Here is a 20,704-nt window from a genome sequence, read left to right on the forward strand (position 1 = left end):
CTCTCTCTCTCTCTCTCTCTCTCTCTCTCTCTCTGACAGGGTTTCCTGGCTGTCCTAGAACTCACTCTGTTGACCAGGCTGGCCTCAAACTCAGAGCTCGGTCTGCTTCTGCCTCCTGAGTGCCGGCATTAATACTACCATGCCTGGCTTCCATGTTTCTTATTGTTGCCCGTCTCTCTCTTACAAAGTCAGTCATTTGATAATTGACCTGGCTTATCATGCTGTCAGCGGTTGGAAAGTGACTGCACTCCGTGTTTGCTGAGTGAAGGAAGATAGACAAGTCCAAAAAGATCCCTCGCCATCCCAGCTAGCTAGTTATTCCAATCTCATCTAACTCGGATGTCTGTTTTGTGAATCTTTCAAAGAGTTTCTCTAAATATCTACCTTTTCCATGAAGCCTACCCTGAAGACTTTTATAAATCCAGCCCACTCTAGAGTTTCTTTTCTTTCTTTCTTAGACAGGGTCTTTATGTAGCCCACACTAGATTCAAACTTGCTGTGTGCCAAGTCTGGCCTTGAATCCTCCTGTCCACACCTCCAGTTGGGATGCAAGGTATGTGTTATCATGTCCAGTTTTATGCTCGACTAGTTATTTTAATATAAGAGGGGTCTCCCTGTGTAACGCAAGCTCCAACACGTTATCTGTTTCTCAGTCTTAGCGGCCTGAGAACAGAGACCCCGTGGACCATCGTGCGAGGTTTATAGTAGACAGTTTCAATAGGGTGGGGACTTTTTCTGACTTCTTTAATGCCAAGACAGAAAAGACGGTCTCGCACACAGTAGGCAGCCAAATAAATCTTGATTAGGTCTGAATGGCTGAATGCGAACACATTCCACCCCAAAAACAGGTTAAAGCCGGATGACGAGCCCCGCCTTATGAATCATTCATGACTTGGGTCCCGCCCACACGGGGGGGGGGCGGTGACGCGCGCGTTCACGCTAAAGAAGCTCCCGGGCTCCCACGCTGGGCGGGCGGCCGGAGGTGCGTTCTGCGCCGGCGCCGAGCGCCCGGGGGCGGGCTCGCCTTCTCAGGTGCGCGCGCGCGGGAGGGCGGCGGCGGCGGCGGCGCAGCGCGCAGGCGCGGCGAGCGAACTGCGCAGGCGTCAGTCTTGGGCGGGCTGAAAGCAGCAGAAGCGGCGGCCGAGTCGGAGGCTCCGGCACAGGGGCGGGAGCTGAGGCGGTAGCAGACCGGCTGGCGGGCTAGCAAAAAAGCGGCGGGATGGTGGACTACCACGCGGCGAACCAGGCGTACCAGTATGGCCCGAGCAGCGGCGGCAATGGCGCGGGCGGCGGCGGAAGCATGGGCGACTACATGGCCCAGGAGGATGATTGGGACCGGGACCTGCTGTTGGACCCGGCCTGGGAGAAGCAGCAGCGCAAGGTGCGCGGCCCGTGAGCCGGACTGGATGGCGTCCTGCGCGGGGCGGGGAGGGAGGGGGGTCCTGGGAAACAATTGGCCGGCCCGGGAACGGGTTTGGAGTCCCGGAGACGGATTACAGAGCTTAAGGAAGCAATTGGGAATCTGGAGGGGGAGGGGGGAAGTGGCGGCCAGGTATGAGACACGGGGAACTGGGGCAAACGAGATGACGATTCGAGAGGTTGAAATGGAACTAGGTTTTAAGGCGAGAGTGTAGGGCCCAGGCAAGCAATGGGATCCGGCAAGGGAATCGGTGAGTCTGGATAGTATTTGGCCGTTTGGGAATCCCAGTATGGGGGGGATGATCTGGAGTGCCAGAGAGTCTAAAGAAGAGATTGGAATTGCAGGAAGCCTCAGTGCGTGTGTTTGTGTGTGTGCGTGTTGGGCGGGGGGGGGGGTGTTGCGTTCTAGAAGAGATGAAGAATCGGGAAAGGTAAAGGAGCACTGAGGGACGATTGTGGAATCCTGAGACAGGAGGGAGGGTCAGGGAGTCTACATGGGCTTGGGGGCTTTTAGGGTGATAGGATGGTCTGATGGGTCTGGGGTCTGAGAAGGTAGGTGTCGAGGGCAGAAGTTAGGAGCCTAGGAACAGATGTTTGTGAAGGGGGTGAGGCTTATTGAGGGTGCCTTGCTGTAAAGGGAAGAGGATAAGGGGCGTCATTAGAATTGATGGGGAGAAGCCGGGCAGTGGTGGCGCACGCCTTTAATCCCAGCACTTGGGAGGCAGAGGCAGGCGGATTTCTGAGTTCGAGGACAGCCTGGTCTACAGAGTGAGTTCCAGGACAGCCAGGGCTACACAGAGACCCTGTCTCGAAAAACCAAAAAAAAAAAAAAAAGAATTTATGGGGAGGCCCAAAAGAGTGTGGGTGAGAGGTAGTGAAATAGTAAAGGTTCCAGGCCCACGGGGAAATAGTTGAGCAAGAGTGAGAATAGTGGAAGTCAGTAGGAGCTGGGATGGAGGATAATGGGAGGAGGTTCGTTTGGGAAAATGGAAGTCTGATTAGAAAGGCCCTGGGTGACGCAGAGCCTGAGAAAGAAAGGGGGATTCGTTGGGTGAGGAAGAAATGAATGTCCTAGGAGAGTAGTGTCTTTTGATGAGGAGGATAGGTAAAGGGATACTAAAATAGTGTTTCCTGAGGTATGTAGGAGTGCAGAGGCAGTGTTAGAGGGAGGCCACAGTGTGGACGGGAGGCCAGAGTAGGAGGCCAGGGGTGGTGGTGTGTTGGGCTGGTGGAGAGGTAAGCTCAGGGAGAGGGTGTGAGTATTACACAGGAAGAGCTAAAGAAGGGTGTGTTGAGTGGGTGAGGATCTGGGGGGTGGTTCACAAGTGTGCGAAGAGGGTGGGGAATTAAAATTGAAATTAGAAGCTATTTCACGCCTGCCTTCCAGAGGTTGAGACCTTCCGGATTTGTAACTTACTGATGGGGTACTGTGGCCCTTGCTCTTAGGGTGATCAGAACTGTGCTTTTGGTGACTCTGCAGATAGGATATGCAGGGAGTTGGGAGTGGGGGCCCTGAGGGTGTGGGAGAGAGCCGGTTTGGTGACATTTCCCAGACGCCCCCCCCCTCCCCCGAGGCAGGCAGGGAAGTTGCTATATGGCTGGGCCCAGTCATCCAGTTTGGAGGGTCGATGGTAGGAGAAGCTGCTGCCTGGGCAGCCTGAGGTGGGCCAGGTGTAGCCTTGGCTCAGTCGTGATGTCAGCTTGTATGCTCTCGGTAGTCATGAATGGGGTGGAAGTCAGCAGCAGGGTAATGGCGGTGTCTTATGCCGTTCTTACCGAAAAGTGGGTGTGTAACATAGTTGTGGAATGATAGCTAAGGAATGAATGCATTTTGAAAGGCAGAGGAGATCTTGCCTGGATCTCAACAATTATTTATTGCCTGAGGCCATGTGAGATTGGAAAAGGTTGAAAGTTGCCAAAAGACTTGGAAAGTTGGAAGGAAACGGGGGTCACAGCATTGGCTTTGAGAATGTTTTGGATCTAACTTTTCTAATGTTTAGGGACAAGTACCATACTCCCCTACCCCCCTTTTCCTTAGATGACAGGAGTAGGGGCCATCCTTTCAGAAATACCAACCTCTGCTGCCTCCCACTACAGAAAGGTGCAGAGGTTGTGAGGCTGGTGTGAATTCAGACCCTGGGCAGGAACCAGGACTCACCAGAACCCCCATGGCTGCCTGTGTCGTTCTCCTCTGCCCCTTCCTGGTTCCCTTCCTTCCCAGCCAGGAAAGGTTGAGGAACAGGATGGTTCACAGTATTCTTTAAAGTTGCCTCAGCGCTCTGTAAGGGCCCTGCTCCAGTGTGCTTGCTTTATAACCTACTCCAGCAAATATTTACACTTAGCTGTTCTTCAGGGGAAAAGTATTGCCTCACCTCTGCACCCTGTCCTGCATAGGCTAAGATCCTCGGTGCCACGGGGAGAAGGAGTTATGAAAGGAATATACCAGTCGGTGCTTTTTATCCTTCTTACAGAGCTCCCAACCCCCCAACAGGATGGCTAGGACTTTCCTTTTTTGTTTTATGACTGGGCCGTTCCCATGTTCCAGTGCAACTTTGTGAATGTGAATGACAGGCCTTTTGTGCCTCTCCGTGGCATGTGGACACTCCCACTACAGGAAGAGTGACAGTCCTGTATGTACCTGTTCACACAGTTTAAAATTCTGTGGCTAGAACAGCTGAGACCGGAGTTGGCTCAAGAGTGTGTCTGTCTCTTACCTGGCAGCCCTTCCCTCTGAATTCTAGGACCCCTATACCCAAGGCATCATCCATACGGAGGTTATACAACAGGTGTCTCACAGGGCAACCTTGAACGTTGTAGGAGGACAGGGAACTAAGTTTTTAAAAATATTTTATTCTTGTTGTCGTTTTAGTCTGGGTTTTTATTCAGGTTTTTCCTGAGTCCCGGGCTCAGGTGATCCATGTGCTTCAGCTTCCCGAGTAGCATGGAACAGGCCTGTAAACAAAGTCTTGAGCAATTAAGAGTCCCTAGTTCCCTTTCAAGGTTGTCCCATCCAAGTGCTGGTCAGATTGAACTTTTTTTTTTTTTTTTTTTTTGGTTTTTGGTTTTTGGAGAGAGGGTTTCTCTGTGTAGCCCTGGCTGTCCTGGAACTCACTCTGTAGACCAGGCTGGCCTCGAACTCAGAGATCTGCCTGGCTCTGCCTCCCAAGTGCTGGTATTAAAGGCGTGCGCCACCACTGCCTGGCCAGACCACTTTCCTAAAAACGACCTCAGTAACATCTCCTGCTCTTTTGAAGGGTGAGAGTTCCCCCAAAGGTCTCATAGCCAGAGGAAATGCCTTGCTCTGGGATTGAGTGTTAATTGTCACGCCATTGTTTGCAGACCTCAGAGTTTAGACCCTGACCTTTGGCTCAGGCTGTATTAAATGTGAGTTAATTATTTGAAAGTTCTGATAATGTTTTGTTTTTCTGTAAGTCCTTCTTCTCCCTACTCCCGTTTTTCTTGTGGGCTGATGATGAAGGCCCAAAGTAGCCATCTGGTAGTTTGCTCCATTACTCTGATTGCTCCCCTCCAAGGAGCTGGCTACGACTAACAGCTCCTTAGCAGCTTTCAAAATTAAATAACATACTTACCACAAAAAAAAAAATGTAGCCAAACTGGGTTGTCCTCTGGAAACAAGATAAGTATGTGAGCTGGTTAGTATATGCTGTGTGTGTGCCCTCTTGGGAGAAGAGAGGAGGAAGCACCTCAGCTGCCAGTATCCTGTTCTTCCCGCCCTCTTGGAAAATGTGTGGTGTTCTGGAAGCCCAGCACTCAAGATCTTGAGTCAGGCCCATCTCAAGTTCAGGGCCTGCCAGCATGAGCAAATATGGGGTAGACCTTTATTTCAAAAAGAAAGAAAAAGAAATAGGGTACGGTCTCTTCACACTTGAGAGCTGTGATCTGGTTGTGGCCCTTGAGTGGCATCTACCATGTCACCTAATCCTAGGCAGTCCAGGGTATGTGTTGGGTGGGGGGATTGCCTTTTACCTTTTAAAACACTCTCCCTGGTTCCAGCTTCTGAGACCAGCTGGGTGGCTTCTTTGGCAGCAGGAACTGACTCGTCCTCCAGTTGAATGAAAGTCATGCTAGAAGCTTCTATTGAATGGCAGCCAGTTGCTTGGCCTTGTGGGGAAAATTGGATGAAAGTGTTGGGAGAAGAAAACCCCAAAAACAAAACAAAAACCGGAATGACCTAGGAGTTGGCTTGTTTGTGATCCCAGCATTTGGTATTCTGAGGCAGGTGGATCAGAGAGTTAGAGGCCAGCCTTTGTGACCTAACATTCAAGACAAGCCTGAGTTATTTAGTAAGAATCTAGCTGAGCATGAACATATGGTATTTGTGATATCAGCTCACAAGAGGCAGAGTCAGGAGGATTATAAATAAGTTTAAGGCTGGTTAGGGTTTTTACATAGCGTTTCAGGCCTGTTAAGGGTATATAGTAAGAGCCCGTCTTAAGTAAAAGACAGCAACAAAAAGTCTACCAGGAAGTGAGGCTGTGATACTGTCTTCCTATCCGAGGGAGAGGCTAGCAGGGAGTCAGTGAAAATGAATCCTCACATTTAACATATCCACCTCACTGCGCTACCTGGGAGCAGGGCCTAGTCTTGAATTCCAAGTCTAAACCTAACAGGTAGGTAGGTAAGGAGGGCTCTGCCGTGGCAGCATGCACTCTGCTTCTGGCTGACTTGGGCCAGGCAGCAGCCTTTCAGCTGAGTGAGTGCGTAGTGCGGGTTATCTGGCAGTGCTGTCTGGATGACAGCTAGGAGGAGGGCGCCAACAAAGCATCAATTTGGGAATGCCCGAGGAATGTGAGGCTGTTAAGATGAGCATGCCAGGCTTTGCCAGACTGATTTATAGCCTGCTGCACAGTGCACAAGCCTCTGACCAGATCTTTCCTTTCTTTCTTTCCTTTTTTTTTTAATTGCCTCGTTGTTATCTTGAGGGGGAGAAAATGAGCCACCAGCTGTTTGCTGTAGTCTCACTCATTCAGGTTTCTGAATAGCCCAAATATCAGGCTGCGGATCTCCCAGCCCTCCTGGCTGTGCTCCTGCTGAGTGTCTACCTGCTTATCCTTACTTCTCTGCTCTCCATGTCTCTGTCCTCAGCATTCAGCTTCCTTCCCTCAGTTCCCTTCTGTTGCCTTTATTTATGTGTTTAGTTTCACAGACTAACAGAAACAGTCCTGTTACATTGTTGACGATTTTTTTTCTTCTCCCTTTCTCATGGAAATAAGAGGCAGTGATATAGCAAGTTGGCAATTCAATGGCCCAGGTAACTGAGACGCTGACCCATTAAAGAGGAGATGAAAGCAGATACAAAACCATCTTTCCTGGACCAGTGAAAGAAGCCTTTCTACTGGGTCGTCTGAGAGCTCAAGATTAGAGTCCTTTTAGTTAGGTTAAAAACATCAAAGACGAGTTACAAGGACACATAGTTACAGTGTTGCAATGCAGGTGTTGGGAATTGTTACAAAGTATCTGAAAGTGGCAGAACAGCTCTTAACACTTCAAGAAGATTCATGAGTCTGTTGCCCAGATATCTGGATTCTAATGTCATTGAATTAAAGAGAAACCACTATTTTCAGTTGTAGCCTCTTTTTAAAAATGAGGTGGCTCAGACCATCTGACATGGAGGGGCTCTCTGGCAGAAAGCAACATCTCTGTTTAGATGAACAAACCTGAATGCTTTGGGATTTTAGCGCAGGAGCAGTCAGCCTGGACTATAAAGTCCCTGAGACATTTGTCTTGTTGCTATGCCTCTTTTAGCTGTGGTTTTTTTCTCCCCACATCCTTCTCTTGTACATAGCAGATTGCCCACTGGAAGTCCTCAGTAGCTAGTTTGAGCCACAGTTACTGGGGAGGCCGGTGGCCAGTTTCTTAGCTATGAGGTATTGAAATGTTACCTGAAAAGCTGAAAAGCTTACTGGGATTTGATGTTTGCCACATGCTGTACTTGGTCCTCTGTTTTTGTAATGACCTCTCCCAACCACCAACTCCAACCAGTAGTTAGGTAACATGCATGTGTGCATGAAGAATCTGACCCAAATAGATCCTGTCCGCACTTAACTCAGTCTCCTAAAGTCTTCCATACCATGTTTACCTTACGTACTTAAGAAATAGCTTTAAGTTAACTTGAAATTTTTAGGTTTTAAAAACAAGTTGAAATCTGGATGTCATGCACATGCTTGCAATCCCAGTACTTGGGAGGTGGGGCAGAAGGAAAAGGAGGTGAGAGTCATCTTCAGCTTCTGACCCACCTGGGCTACACAGAACACTTCTAATTCTTTTGAGACAGAGTCTAACTCGGCAGCCCCAGATGGGCTGAAATTCACAGAGATCAACCTGCCTCTGCCTCCTGAGTCCTGGGATTAAAGGCGTGCACAACCATGCCTGCCACTAAAAGCCTTTTTTTTTTTAAGGGGAAATCTGTATGGTGCCTGACAAATTTGGTTTCCCTGGCCATACATAAAAGGAAACTGTAAAAATAAATTCATGGAGAACAAAAGAATGTTAAGTTCCAATGGGCTCTTACTCCTGCCAAAGGTGTTGGCCTAGGGCCAGCTCCCTTTGTTCAGAGGTGGTGCCTGCTGGTGGATATTGAAGACCATGTGGCAAGAGACCTGAAATCACCAGCTTAACTGGTGACTGACTTGAAGGGAGAGAGGGTCTGTGGAGGATAGCCCTGAACATCCATCCCTTGTGCCTGCCACACTCAAAAAACCTATCTTATTTGACCCTAGAAACATGTCCGGAAGTGGGCAGAGCAGTGACTCACCCAGGAGTATTCAGTCCCTTGAATGTCCCACGAGATTTACTCAGGATTGAATGATACTTGATTCACCCTTGCTCAGTCCCCCCTTCCCATTTCTGTTTTCTGTTTCTCTTTTTGGGATAGGCTCTGATGTAGCCCAGGCTTTGTCAAATTCAATGTGTAGCTGAAGATGAACTCAGACCCTCCTGTTGTCTCTGCTTCCCTCCCTTGTGCTGGTATTATAGGCAGGTGTCACTATGCCCAATTTATGCCTTGCTGGGACTGGAACCCAGGACATGGTGCTTATTAAGCAAGTTTGTTACCACTAAACTCCATCTCTAGGCCTCCTTCCTGATCTTTTGAGACAAGTTTGATATGTTAACCAGGAGGGCCTCAAACTCCTCCGTCTGCTTTCTGAGTGCTAGGATTACAGGTCCACATTACCACTCCAGACTATACTGTATGAGCTGTCACTTGCTCCACACAGTTTCTCTCCAAGGCTCAGTCTCCTTAGCCTTCCATACTGGAAGCCTGGGCACGGGCATGAATAAAGCAACTGCTTTCCTGTCTAAAAGGAAGCTGGGGCTCTCCTGTGCAGTTAAGACGCACCAAATGTTTTTCTTCTAAGTATCGGAACAGAACAGGTTCTTTGTCTTGTAATAGAACCATGGACATGGGACAGTTGTAGTTGGAAGTGGCTGTTACTGCCCTGAGGAACACCATGAAGTCATCTTGGGAAATATCCTTGTGATGGTGTCGCAATGACCGAATGGGATGCTGGAGTACCAGCAGCACAATAGCATTTGTGTCTGCTGCAGACAGAGAGAAAGGCCACATTGTGCTTTGTTTTATCCTTTTTCAACTTTTTCCCTCAAAGGTGTGGGACTGAGTGATGTCTGTCACTGGCTTTCTAGTGGGTTTTCTGATAGTGGGTGGAGTGTAGGCAGCCCATCTTCTTAACTCTTCTCCCAAGTCCCGTATACAAAGAGGAGACAGTTTCTCTAGAGTGCAAGTTTTTTGGTTTGTTTGTTTGTTCTGTTTTTTTTGTTTGTTTGTTTTTTTGTTTTTCGAGACAGGGTTTCTCTGTGTAGACCTGGCTGTCCTGGAACTCACTCTGTAGACCAGGCTGGCCTCGAACTCAGAAATCCACCTGCCTCTGCCTCCCAAGTGCTGGGATTAAAGGTGTGCGCCACCACCTCCCGGCTCTTTTTTTTTTTTAAAAGATTTATTTATTTCATGTATATGAGTACACTGTAGCTGTCTTCAGACACACCAGAAGAGGGCATCGGATCCCATCACAGATGGTTCTGAGCCACCATGTGGTTGCTGGGAATTGAACTCAGGTCCTCTGGAAGAGCAGTCAGTGCTCTTAGCCGCTGCTGAGCCATCTCTCCAATTTTAAGTGCAGTTTTAAGACTGTCTCTAACAGTACTTCAGAGTGAGGGACAACAACAAGTGAAGTATTTTGTCCCCCACTCCCCACCGTAGTAGAGGAAGCCAATTTGAGGTTAGACAACCTTGTGGAAGGAAGCTTGCAAATGATTCAGCATCTAGGGGGTGGGGGAAGAACAAAAGGATGACTTGACAGGGTTGCTTGAGGGAGTGTCTCAGGCAGGAAGGAGTTGTGGGTTTTCTGTTCAGGTATCCAAATGACAGGCCTTTGATCACTAAAGGCCAAAGGCAGTCCTGGAAACTGGCGGGCTTCAGTCAGTGTCATCAGGGAATGCTCTGTCTCGCGCTCTCTCTCTCTCTCTCTCTCTCTCTCTCTCTCTCTCTCTCTCTCTCTCTCTGTGTGTGTGTGTGTGTGTGTGTGTGTGTGTGTGTGTGTAAAGCACATTAGCACTCTTGTCTGACTAACTCTGGTGTGAATAGAAGGTATTTAATTGCTCTCACCATGGAAACCCAGTCTGCTTACTATTTGGGGGAGTGCTGCACCCAACCCAGGGGCCTCTGGGCAGAAAGATGCTGCCAGGTGGTCTCACAGGAAAAGGCCCACATGTCTTGCATAGTGGCCATGCCCAGAAGGGTCTAAGTGGCTCTATTCCCTGACAAGAAGAGAAGTTGGGACAGCCTTCTTTATTGATAAGGGATATGCACAGCAGCTGGTGGCTTTGTAGCCACTCCAGGGTCTTTCTTCTCTGGGCTTTTAGAGTTGGAATTTCAGCTATGTGGCCTTTTGTTGTCTCAGTGCTGGGGGTTGAACCCAGGACCTCACATGTGTTAGGGAACAGCTTTACCCCTGAGCTATTAAACAACCCTCCCCATGTGTGTCTTCAGTTTTTGCCTGCTTTTACAAACACAAATTAAAAATTCTAAAATTCTCATCAGACCCCAAGAGCAAATAAAGAGCACTATTAAAAAAAAATCTCCATCTTTGCATCTCTGAGGACACCCCCATCCTTTCCTTTAAGACACATGGCTCATTAAATTCCTGATGAAACTAAAATCCTTTTGAGAAGCATGGCCTGGCTGGTGCCGACACGACTTGCTTTGGGAAAGGCTGGGTTTTCTTTGTTCTTTTTTTCCTTTCTTTTTTTAACTTTAAGACTTAACATAATCTTCTAGTTTGGGCCTATGAAGTAAACCCAGTTTCAAAATTCAAAATGTCTGGAAGCAGTGACTTGCCAAGCTGGTTCAAGGGCAGTCTGATGAATTGGCCCTTCTTGCAGGCTGTCTGTGAACCAGTCATGATTCAGATTTCCAAGTCCTGGAAGGTGTCCAGACAGTAAACATCACCAGGGTTGGAGGCAGTGACTTTTTTTTTGGGGGGGGGGGGGAATCATTTGAACAGTGCTGCCAAGACTGTGGTAGATTTGACTTTCTGTAAAACAGAATGGCCTGTATCAAGATGTCTTTTTCAGAGATGTTGGCTTTAGTCACCCAGTCCTATGGTTCTTGGTGGGGTAGTCAGGAAATACCTACACCAGTGAGAGGAGGACCTTAGTCACTTTTCCCCTTTCCCACTTTTCAGACAGAGTCTCACTATGTAGTCCTAACTAGCTTGGAACTCATTATGTGGACCAGGCTAACACAGAGCTCAGATCTGTCTGCCCCTACCTTCCAAGTGTTTAGGATTAAAAGTGTGTGTGGACAGTCCCAACCCCAACCTACCTTGGCCACTTCTTAAAACATTGTGGGTTGGTTGTTTCTTTGTTTGTTTGTTTGTTTTTGATACTAGAGATTAGATCCAGGGCCTTGTGGATGTTCTGCAGGCTACCACTGTGCCATATCACTAGCATGCCAACCTCTCCTCCTCACTTTGAGAAAGAGTCTAGTACAAAACTCTGACTAGTCAGTTACCACATAGTCCAGACTGGCCTCTAATCCTGGGTAGTCCATCTGTCTCAGCTGGTACTCTAGACCACCATGCTCAGCTTTGATAACTCAGTGATGGGGCCAACTGATGGAAGAAAAATCACTGATAACTCAGAACTCTTTCTGGATGCCTGGTTAATGGCCATCCCCAAACTGGGGGAGGTGTGGAAGGATCACTTGGATTCTACTGCAACACAGGAGTACCCCAGGACTCAACGGAGCAAGCTCTAACCTAAAGATAGAAAGCCCACGGGCCACTGTACTCTCTGCACAGCTACCGGAGACCTGAGAAAATTTTAGGCCTTTTCATAAACAAACCTAAGGCGACCCTTGCCAAATACGGCCTGCTCTAAGACTGTAGGGTTTGCTTAGGAGACCGCTTTTCTTGCCTAAAAATAAATTTCTGTTCCTATCAAACATTCCAAGCATAGTTAGAAAATGAGATTTCTGAGGAGTGGCAGTTGAGGCTGTAATGGGTTCAGTTTTGTCAAGAGTTCAGGGCCCCTGGGGACTGTTGGGATTGGTGTGTGTGATCACTAAGGGAGCTGGAGGACCAGAGTGCAGGCCTTCTTCCATCTCATTCTGTATGTCCTCAGTTGCCTTGGAAATTAGCGGGGAGGGGACGCTACACACGCACATAAGGTAGGTAGGGCCTGTGGAGATGTTCAGTGAGCAAAGCGCTAGCCGCACAAGTATGAGAACTTGATTTAGGGTCCGAGCACATGTAAAAGCCAGCCATGGCAGCACATGTCTGGAACCACAAAGCACATATGTGCAGGGAGACCGGCAGATTGGGAGGGCCTGCTGGTCATCCAGTGTGATCAGAGCAGCAGCTTCCCGATTCAGCGAGAGACCCTGCCTCAGAAATAAGGCTAGAGCTATAGCTTTGGTTAAGAGCCTGTACCTCTCTTGTACAGGACCAGGGTTTGGTTCCCAGTGTTCACTAGGCAGTTCAAAATGGCATGTAACTCCGGTTCCAGGAAATTCAACACCCTCTTCTGGCCTCTGGGCACTCAGATACATGAGATACATACAAACACATCCTCCCTCCCTCTCTCCCTCCCTCTCTCTTCAGAAAAACAGGCAGAGACGCAATGGAGGAAGACAGTGCCAGCCTCTGGCCTCCACATGTGCCCGCACAAGTTCACACAGTACACAGGATGATAACTTTAGGTTGGAGTGTGTGCTATAAACTAATGGCAGCTAGCATCTTACTCTGGTATAGTGTGGTCTGTCGGCACAAAATCCTCTGAAGATTTTATCGTCACAGTTACATGTGCAGTAATGGGACCATGGACTGGGTTGAATAACACCCATCTTTAATCCAGGAAAGTTCAAGTGAGCCTAGGCTGAGAGCCTGTCAGGTAAGGAAATGAAAGTGATTGTGTTTAGCTCAGCTAATCAGTGTAGGCATGAGGTAAACTGACAAAGGCCAGAGTTGGGCAAAGGCACGGCTCGCTGGTTTATGCCTTGTTATTAAGCACTGCCGTAGACTGGAGACTGGGAGCCTCTGGAGCTGGAGGGAAGCTCTCTGAAGTGGGTGCTTTTAGCTGTTCCCTACAGTGGAGGAAGGCCAGGGTGTCAGAGTCTGCTTGGCACAGCCATCTCGGAGCTTGTCTCCTGAAGTGCTGATAAGGTGTGAGGAAATTGGACATTGCAGCCTTTTCCTCCTGGGTTCCTTGGACAAGCCAAACCAGAACTGACTTCTAAAGTGGGAACCCCCAAACTGCACTACAGTAAAGCAAACAAAGGCTTCAATTATCTCTGTGATCGTGCTGCAGTAGGCACCTGTGTTTGATTAAAGCCTGGGTGACTTTGGAGTCTGGAGTTTTACAGCTCTGTGTGCCCATGCTTTGTAGTATGACTGGACTGCACCTAACTTTTACCACATGGACAGGTCCCGCCCCCTTCCCATCCCAGGTCCCATCAAGACACTGGTTATACTTGGTGAGACGCCACAAAGCGTCTTTTCTGCCTTAAAGTGTTCAATGCCCTTTGAAGCCTGAAGCCTGTGTGTTGTTCCAACTGTTGGCTTTTGAGACAGGGTCTCACTATGTCATCCATTCTTACCTTCACCTCTCAACTGCTAGGAATCAGGCATATGTCACCATACCCTATCAGAAGTCTGGTTGTTTGTTTGTTTCAAGACATGGTTTCTCTGTGTAGTACAGCCCTGGCTGTCCTGGATCCCCACCCTGTGGATTCTGGGGATCAGGCCATCACTAATCACCTTGATTTATCTTGCAAGTCTGTAGAGCCTCAGTTTTAACAGCTCTTCTAGGCCCTCTCCTCTGTAAACCCCTCTCTCACCTACTCTGTCTCTTCCTGTTTCCTCTGGTCAGGTGTGTCTAGGGCTACTCAGGTTCAAAGAAGGAGGTAGACTTTCGATTACATCTCAGCATTTCTGCTTTTTGTATCCTGTTGGAAGTCAGTGCAGGACAATGTAGTCTCATTGGGCCCATGGCTATTTGAAGACTCAGCTTGTCAGACTAGTTGTGTGGCTTTTGCTCCCTAGAGGGAGGAGCAGAGAGAGAGAAGAGCTTGGGGCTCTTGGTGAATGCTGTTGCTTTGTGCACACTGTATCAGGGAGAAGGTAAGTTCCTGTGTACTCTGTGAGCGTGGGTTTGGATATGCCCTGTCCTCCAGAGACCCTATAGCAAACATCTCCATGTCAGCAGAAGCTAAAGGACAGCAGAAGCTAAAGGAGCAGTGGAGTCAACTCTGTCTTAGTGGCCCAGGCAGCTGCTTCAGTCAGAAGAATGTGCGCTGTTTGCTGTTGGCAGAGTACCCATGGAACTTATTAAATCTTTCAGTAGCTGTATGGCAGGGTAGCTGTGTGTGTGTGTGTGTGTGTGTGTGTGTGTGTGTGTGTGTGTGTTTATCTCTTCAAATGTGAAAATAAACTTCCTCTTGATAAAACTGACTCAGTGGACAAAAAGGGTACAGCAGCGAGGGGCAAGTGTGTCGGAGTCCATTGTGTGCCCCCTCATGCAGGCTGTTCCATTGTGTGCCCCCTCATGCAGGCTGTGCCTAGTAACAATGGTGGGTGCTTTAGTGTGCATTTATGTTCAGATGAGCCCGCTCCACGGTACTACTATAGATAGAAAAGTCTCTGGGAGGGCAGAAGCTGTGTTTCCATTAAACTGTAAAGCGGAGAGAAGAACGATGCTTGAAAGTGGCCACTTAGGTAGCAAGATGAGGGGCCGCTGGCTACAGAGTAGGCTTGCGTTTTATAGCCAACCAGCTTCTTGTGTAACTTGAGTTGGGGCTCCATGGGCCCTGGAGTCTAGTACTCAGGTAGAAACATGACCGCCAGGGCTGAACAAGCAGCCCTTGCTGGGCCTCTCTGCTGAGTGGAGCTCCATGCAGAGCCTTTGGGGTATGAGAGAAACCGGAGACCCGGCCCATGCTCGCTCTCAAGGAGCTCACAGGGGATCTGGGGAGAGAGTAAAGCTACATGAGACCTCAGAAGGCCACTAAACCGCACACCGACAAGTCTGCAGTGCTCTAGCTGTGTCCTGGGAGAGGACAGGGTGACAAAGGACAGGTGGGGTCAGTCATGGAAGTTTTCATAAAGGAGGTGAGTGTGTGGGGATTTGGGCAAGTGTTTTGGGGACAAAGTTGGAAGAGGGTCCTACATGCACATCTGCTTTCAGATAGTACTTCCTCTGATGACTACTGTGTATGTGAGGTCTTGGGTGTTAGGGGTGGGTGCCTTGCTTGCTTTAGCTCAGCTATGCTTAGAACCCTTTGAGTGACACGACCCTAGCCTTAGAGTCCAAGTCCATGTAGGGGCCTCTTATTTTTTACAGGTAAAATGTTGTAAGTGGCCAAACCCAGGTAGGGGTCTGTTCTGACTGCCTTGACTTTTAGACAGCTAGCTTATCTGTATTCTAGAGCTCACTCTGTAGCTGGGCTGGCTTCAGATGTGTAGTAGCCGTCCTTCACAGGCTCAGTGAAGCCGAGCGAGTTAGCGAACATCAGGGATCCCTGTGCTTAGGAGGCTGGGGAAATCAGAAGTTCACGGGCATCGTCAGCTTCCTAGTGGACTATATGGGACACCGTCTCACATTCAAACAAGACAGGAAGCTGAGCATGCTGGGGATCTCTGAGTTCATGACCAGCCCAGTCTACTGAGTGAGTTCCAGGACAGTCAGGGCTACAGAGAGGCCCTGTCTCAAAAACCAAACAAACATAAGTAACAGGGACACATCTTTTGTAGTCCAGTAGTGTTTCCACATCCTGTGCAAACCCGCACACTGCCACTTTGTGCAGATAGCCAGCCACATCACCCTAGTTACTGCCGTTCTGTCTGATGGTCCCAAAGATCAGTGGGGCTTGATTCTGGCAGGCTGGCCTGTGGAACATTATATAGGCGATATATTGCCCCTGCAGTGCCCAGAAGTACTCTATCCTAAGAGTTATTTTTACTGCCAAGCTAAATTTCCAGGTGCCAATAATAGAGTTGACTTATGGAATTGAAGAGATTCCATCCCAGGAAACACTTGACTGAGGTTTTGTTTGTTTGGTTTTTTGTTTGTTTGGTTTTTAAATGCCTGCCTTATTCAGTTGCTGATGGCCAACTGTGACTCAGACACTACAGTGCCCTTGATGAGCTTCATAAACTGACATCTTTGGGCAGTGTCTGGCCTCTGTAAGGTAAGGCTAGGTCTCTAGCTGTGCCTTTGTCCAAGTGGCATCTTCCCCTCTGTAGGTGATGCATGAAGCTCATACTTCAGCTTCACTCAAGCAGAAAGGGCTGCAGTTCCCCGGCAGTGCTGGCTCCTCCTCTTCCTCTACCTGGGGGTAATAGATTTGCTGTGGGACGAACCAGCAGGGGTGGGGAAGGTGGCTGCTAGCCTGGTGCCATTAAGTCCAGAGGGTAGAAAAACATAGCCAGTTTCTGTTTCCTTTTCTACCCATTCAGGGATCTGGTCAAAGTTGCCTGTCAGTCTTTATGAGGTACCCCTTCTCCTTCCATGAAAGGCAGAGATGTTAGGAAGGCCACTGTTCTGTCTGACAGTCTTTATGAGGTACCCCTTCTCCCTTCCATGAAAGGCAGAAAAGTTAGGAAGGCCACTGTTCTGTCAAATGAGGCCCTGAGAGTTATGCTTGTAGTTGGGGGATATATTGTTTAACCCCCATTTTGAAAAAAAAAATTCCTGGGCCATAAGTTGCAAAATATTTTTGCATGAACCAGGAGTGTGGCATATGCCTGTAATCCCAGTACTTGTGAGGAGGCAGAGGCAGAGATTTCCCAAGTTCAATGCTAGTCTGTGTTATATGGTGAAAATACACACACACACACACACACACACACACACACACCCAAGAAGAAAATATTTGTTGATTGGACCCAGACTCATGTGGAAAAGCTTGCTGGGCAAATAGGTTGGTTGATTATTCTCAGTTCCTCACTAGACACAAGAGCACACCCAGATGGTACCTTACCCCAGCATTTGCATCCTGGGAGACAGTGTTGAGGTGAATCCCTGAGGGTTGGTACTTCTGATACCCGAATTTACACTTTATCCTTACATCAAGTAGGAGGCAGTGAAATTGTGGGTGGGAGTGGGTGCTTCAAAGCTGTTCTTGGGAGAGATTAGAACTGGACTCCAGCCACTCACTCCTGCTACTCTTCTGCTGTTTGCCCTTGGGCAGGGATCAGGGGTTACGTTTCAGTGTTGTGTTGGAAAGGGCATCCCTTCACTTCACAAGTCACTCTGAGCTTTGACCAGGACAGAGGGTGAGCCAGAAGCAGGCTGTAAGCACTCCGTCCTGCATCCAGGCACTGTGTGCTGTTTTGGCCTCCACTTCAAAGGGGTTGAAAGTGCTGTTGAAATGGACAACACAGTAGAAAACCCAGCATCATCCCTTTCCTTCTCCCCCAGGGAGCTCTAGAGCCTACACCCTGCCTGCTACTTCAAATGAGCACCCTCCATCAAGTTGCAAGTGGCATGGCCTAGCCCTCTCTGTCCATCTGGGCTTCATTTTCTGGGAGGTAGCTGCTTGTTTCAGAGTTGAGTCCTGAGCAGTTTTGTGTCTGGACACAAAAAAGCAGTTTTGTGCTGATACAGACAGTATCAGCAAGACTTCTCCATGGCCAACTCAACAGCTTGCCAAATTTGCTGTCAACTTAGAGTCTTTTTCCCTAGGTTTTTCTCCAGTCCCCTTTCTTCAAAGCAAAAAAAAAAAAAAAAAAAAAAAAAAAAAAAAAATTCCTATGACCTCACGTTAGAAGTGAACCTTCCCCCATGCTCACTTACAGTTAGCAGCCATTTCTTCTAAAGGATGTAGAAACAGGACCGTTTTCCACTGATAACCCCCAAGTAACTGCCCAGAAAGGCTGCCAACACAGGGTCACAAGGTACACTGGAGCCTGTGCTCAGATGTCAACCCCAAGCAAGGGGCCCTAGAGAGCTTAGCAGAACTGTGACCCCCCCCCCTAAAAAAAAATTTCTGCCTGCTGCTCATCTCCCTTCCTTCTTCCCACCCCCCCTTCCTGGGGTCACTTCCTGATGCCATTCCTCATCTTAGCCCCTATCCCCCCCAAAGCAATCAAATCCACAACCTAATAAGGAAAAAGAATGAGGAGAATGTCCGCCTCCCAGCCTCTCCCCTAACAGGGCTCAGGCCCACAGCAAATTTGGAAAATGTTATAGCAGAGTGACAACTGACTGAGGGCTGGGGTGGGGAGTGGGGGGTTGGGGGTGGCTGTGCCTGTACAGGACCCCGAGGGAGGGCCACCCTGCTCACACTTTCCAAATCAGGCTATTGACACTCCTGTAGCACAAAAAAAAAAAAGTCTATGGAAAGTAACAGCCGGAGTCAGCCGCACCTTCCGTGTGGGCTTCCCACATCAGAACACTAAGTACAAACTCAGTGCAGAGGGAGCAGGCATGGGCGCTAGGCAGATCCAAACGCTTGCCTCTGAGATGAGTGCTTTCTTACCCTTCACTGTGCCAGGGTTAAATTATCTTCAGTGTTAATTAAAACTTGTCAACGTTTAAAGAGGGGCCCCTCAGAACTCTGTCACCTCTCCTGCACATTATCCCAGGCAAGTCAACCTCTCCTGAAGTCCATCTTGGACTAAGGAGAGGGAGGACCAATCCTCTGGGGGTAGGGGGGGCTCTCTGGGCCAGAGCGACTTGTTTTGGAGGTCAAGCTTCCTAATTAGCCTGAACTGGGGTGGGGAGGGACGAGGAGACAGAACCAGCACAGGGATGTGCCAGCTCTTTTCACATTGCTAATTACAGCAAGCATGAGGTCATCCGTAAATATATCTAATTCTTTAGCTTTTAATTAAGGCACTCATTAAAAGTGTGGGCAAATTGTGTGTGTGTGTCTAAGGGAAAAACACAAAAAGTCTTTGTTTTGCCCTGACAGGATGGCTCAGATCAGGCAAGGGACTAAGGCACAGGGCTGGTTTCCTGTCTTCAGAGCCTTTGCAGGAAACTCAGTGTGAACAATATTTGTGACCCTTGCCAAGGACCCAAAACCTGGATGATGTCATTGCTCTAAGTCCGTAGTTCTCAACCGGTGGGTCTTAACCTCTGTGTGTTTGTGTCTGTGTCTGTCTGTGTCTGTGTCTTAGATTCAGTTTTTCTAATTAAACAAAACAAAGCATTGTTACTAGTCTTTCTCCTCAGATTGCTGCTTTTTCGTGACACCCCTTTCTGAACGGCTCCCTCTTGGGTGCTGTGTGTAACTGGCATTTCTCCTCGTGAAGTGAGAGGTAGTAGCTGCTCCCTCCTGCATTAGGAAGGATGGAATCCGACACAAAGCTAGATTGATACATCCGCTTCTTCCGCAGAAGACATTTCAGAAGACTCCCCAGCGCCAGTGAGTTGGCATCTTTACACTGTTAGTCTTCCATGTGCCTCCAGGAGCTGGCTGGATTGTCCCTGAACAAAGGACAAGCTTAGCATCGTGTCATTTCTTTCCCTGGCTGGAAGTCTAACAGAGGCACAAACACAGCCTTGAAATGAAAGCAAGAAAAATAAACTCAGAGTAGCACGGTGTACGGCCATTAATGCAATACATACAAGCTGGCGAGCTATTTATGTGTACGAGCACCCATAAGAAGATGAGGGAAGTGCCCGAGCCTTTGAATTCCAGACAGACCACAGGCAGTCCCCCAGATGGGGCTGTAACGTGGTGTCTCCTTTCATGCTTTGCATAGTCTACTCTCTGGATGGAACTAGGCCTCTAAAGTGAAGGCAGGTTCCGGATACAGTTAGTATGTCTCTCCTAACAGCCTTAGAAGGAAGAGTGAGGATTAGACAAAAAAGCCATGAAAGTTTCCTGTGGTTCATATCCTGTCTGTGGAGTGTGTGTGTGTGTGTGTGTGGACCCAGGGCGCTGGGCATGCTCACTGCCACCAGTGATGGACTCTAGGCAAGCCTTCCTTCAGGAGTTCTAGCCCTTGCAGTCATGTCCTGGAAAGGAGGAAAGTGTTCAGAGGCTAGAGCTCTGGCTCAGACATGTTGATGGATTTATTTGTGCAGCGCCCCTGATGCTGCCCTCTGTGGGTTCAGAAAGGATCCAGAGGGCTTCTCTAATGAATGTGGAGATACTTGTTCTCTCTAAACACAACGGGGAAAGTACTGGGGCTGAAGAGGCACTACTCACTCTGTCCGTCCGTCCATCCATCCATCTATCCATCTATTTATCTATCATTTTCCTCTGGAGCTCAGTCTATAGACCAGGCTGGCCTTGAACTCAAGAGATCTGCCTTCCTCTTCCTATGATTAAATGATAAATTTAAAAATAATGTTGAGATTAAAGGTGTTCACCCCCACTGCTGACAGTTTCAGCCCTTAAACCAAACAGTGAGTGCTGTGTAGACCTCAAACCCCCAGGAGCGCTCTGTAGACTGCCTGCTGCTGCCTGCCACCGGGTTCATGCACTTGGCCCTGTGGCCGCCTCTCCTTTATTGTTTTTCCTCCTCTGAACTGCTGTTTCAGAATCGTCTTAGCGGAGGGAAAGAATCCATTCCTCGTGCTCCTTAGTGGCCGCCCTGATAAAAAGGTGAGGGCAGAAATGCCCAGCATTATGCTGGCGTGAGCTCAGTCCGTTACTGAAGGTCACTGATGCGGGTTCTCAAGAATGCCTGTGCTTCTTTCATACACATGCACACTTTCCTAAGCTCTGACCCTCTGGGAAGTATTTTTGTTTGTCGAGAAGGGCCTAAAATACATACATGTGCACACCCAGGCA

At 48.6% G+C, this 20,704-nt stretch overlaps 1 protein-coding gene across 1 annotated transcript in view; it reads left to right on the plus strand.

The window, feature by feature from the left end:
• Nucleotides 1-1,069: 1,069 nt before the first annotated feature.
• The window catches only part of Actn4 (actinin alpha 4), a 68,147-nt gene continuing 48,512 nt past the window's right edge, over nucleotides 1,070-20,704 (plus strand). Inside the window, exon 1 of the mRNA XM_028786185.1 lies at nucleotides 1,070-1,381. Coding sequence (XP_028642018.1) covers nucleotides 1,220-1,381 — 162 coding nt within the window. The 5' untranslated portion in view covers nucleotides 1,070-1,219. The remainder of the gene's footprint in view (nucleotides 1,382-20,704) is intronic.

Source organism: Grammomys surdaster, unplaced genomic scaffold (genome assembly GCF_004785775.1).
Source record: "Grammomys surdaster isolate TR1022 unplaced genomic scaffold, NIH_TR_1.0 125430, whole genome shotgun sequence".
NCBI classification, from domain to species: domain Eukaryota; kingdom Metazoa; phylum Chordata; class Mammalia; order Rodentia; family Muridae; genus Grammomys; species Grammomys surdaster.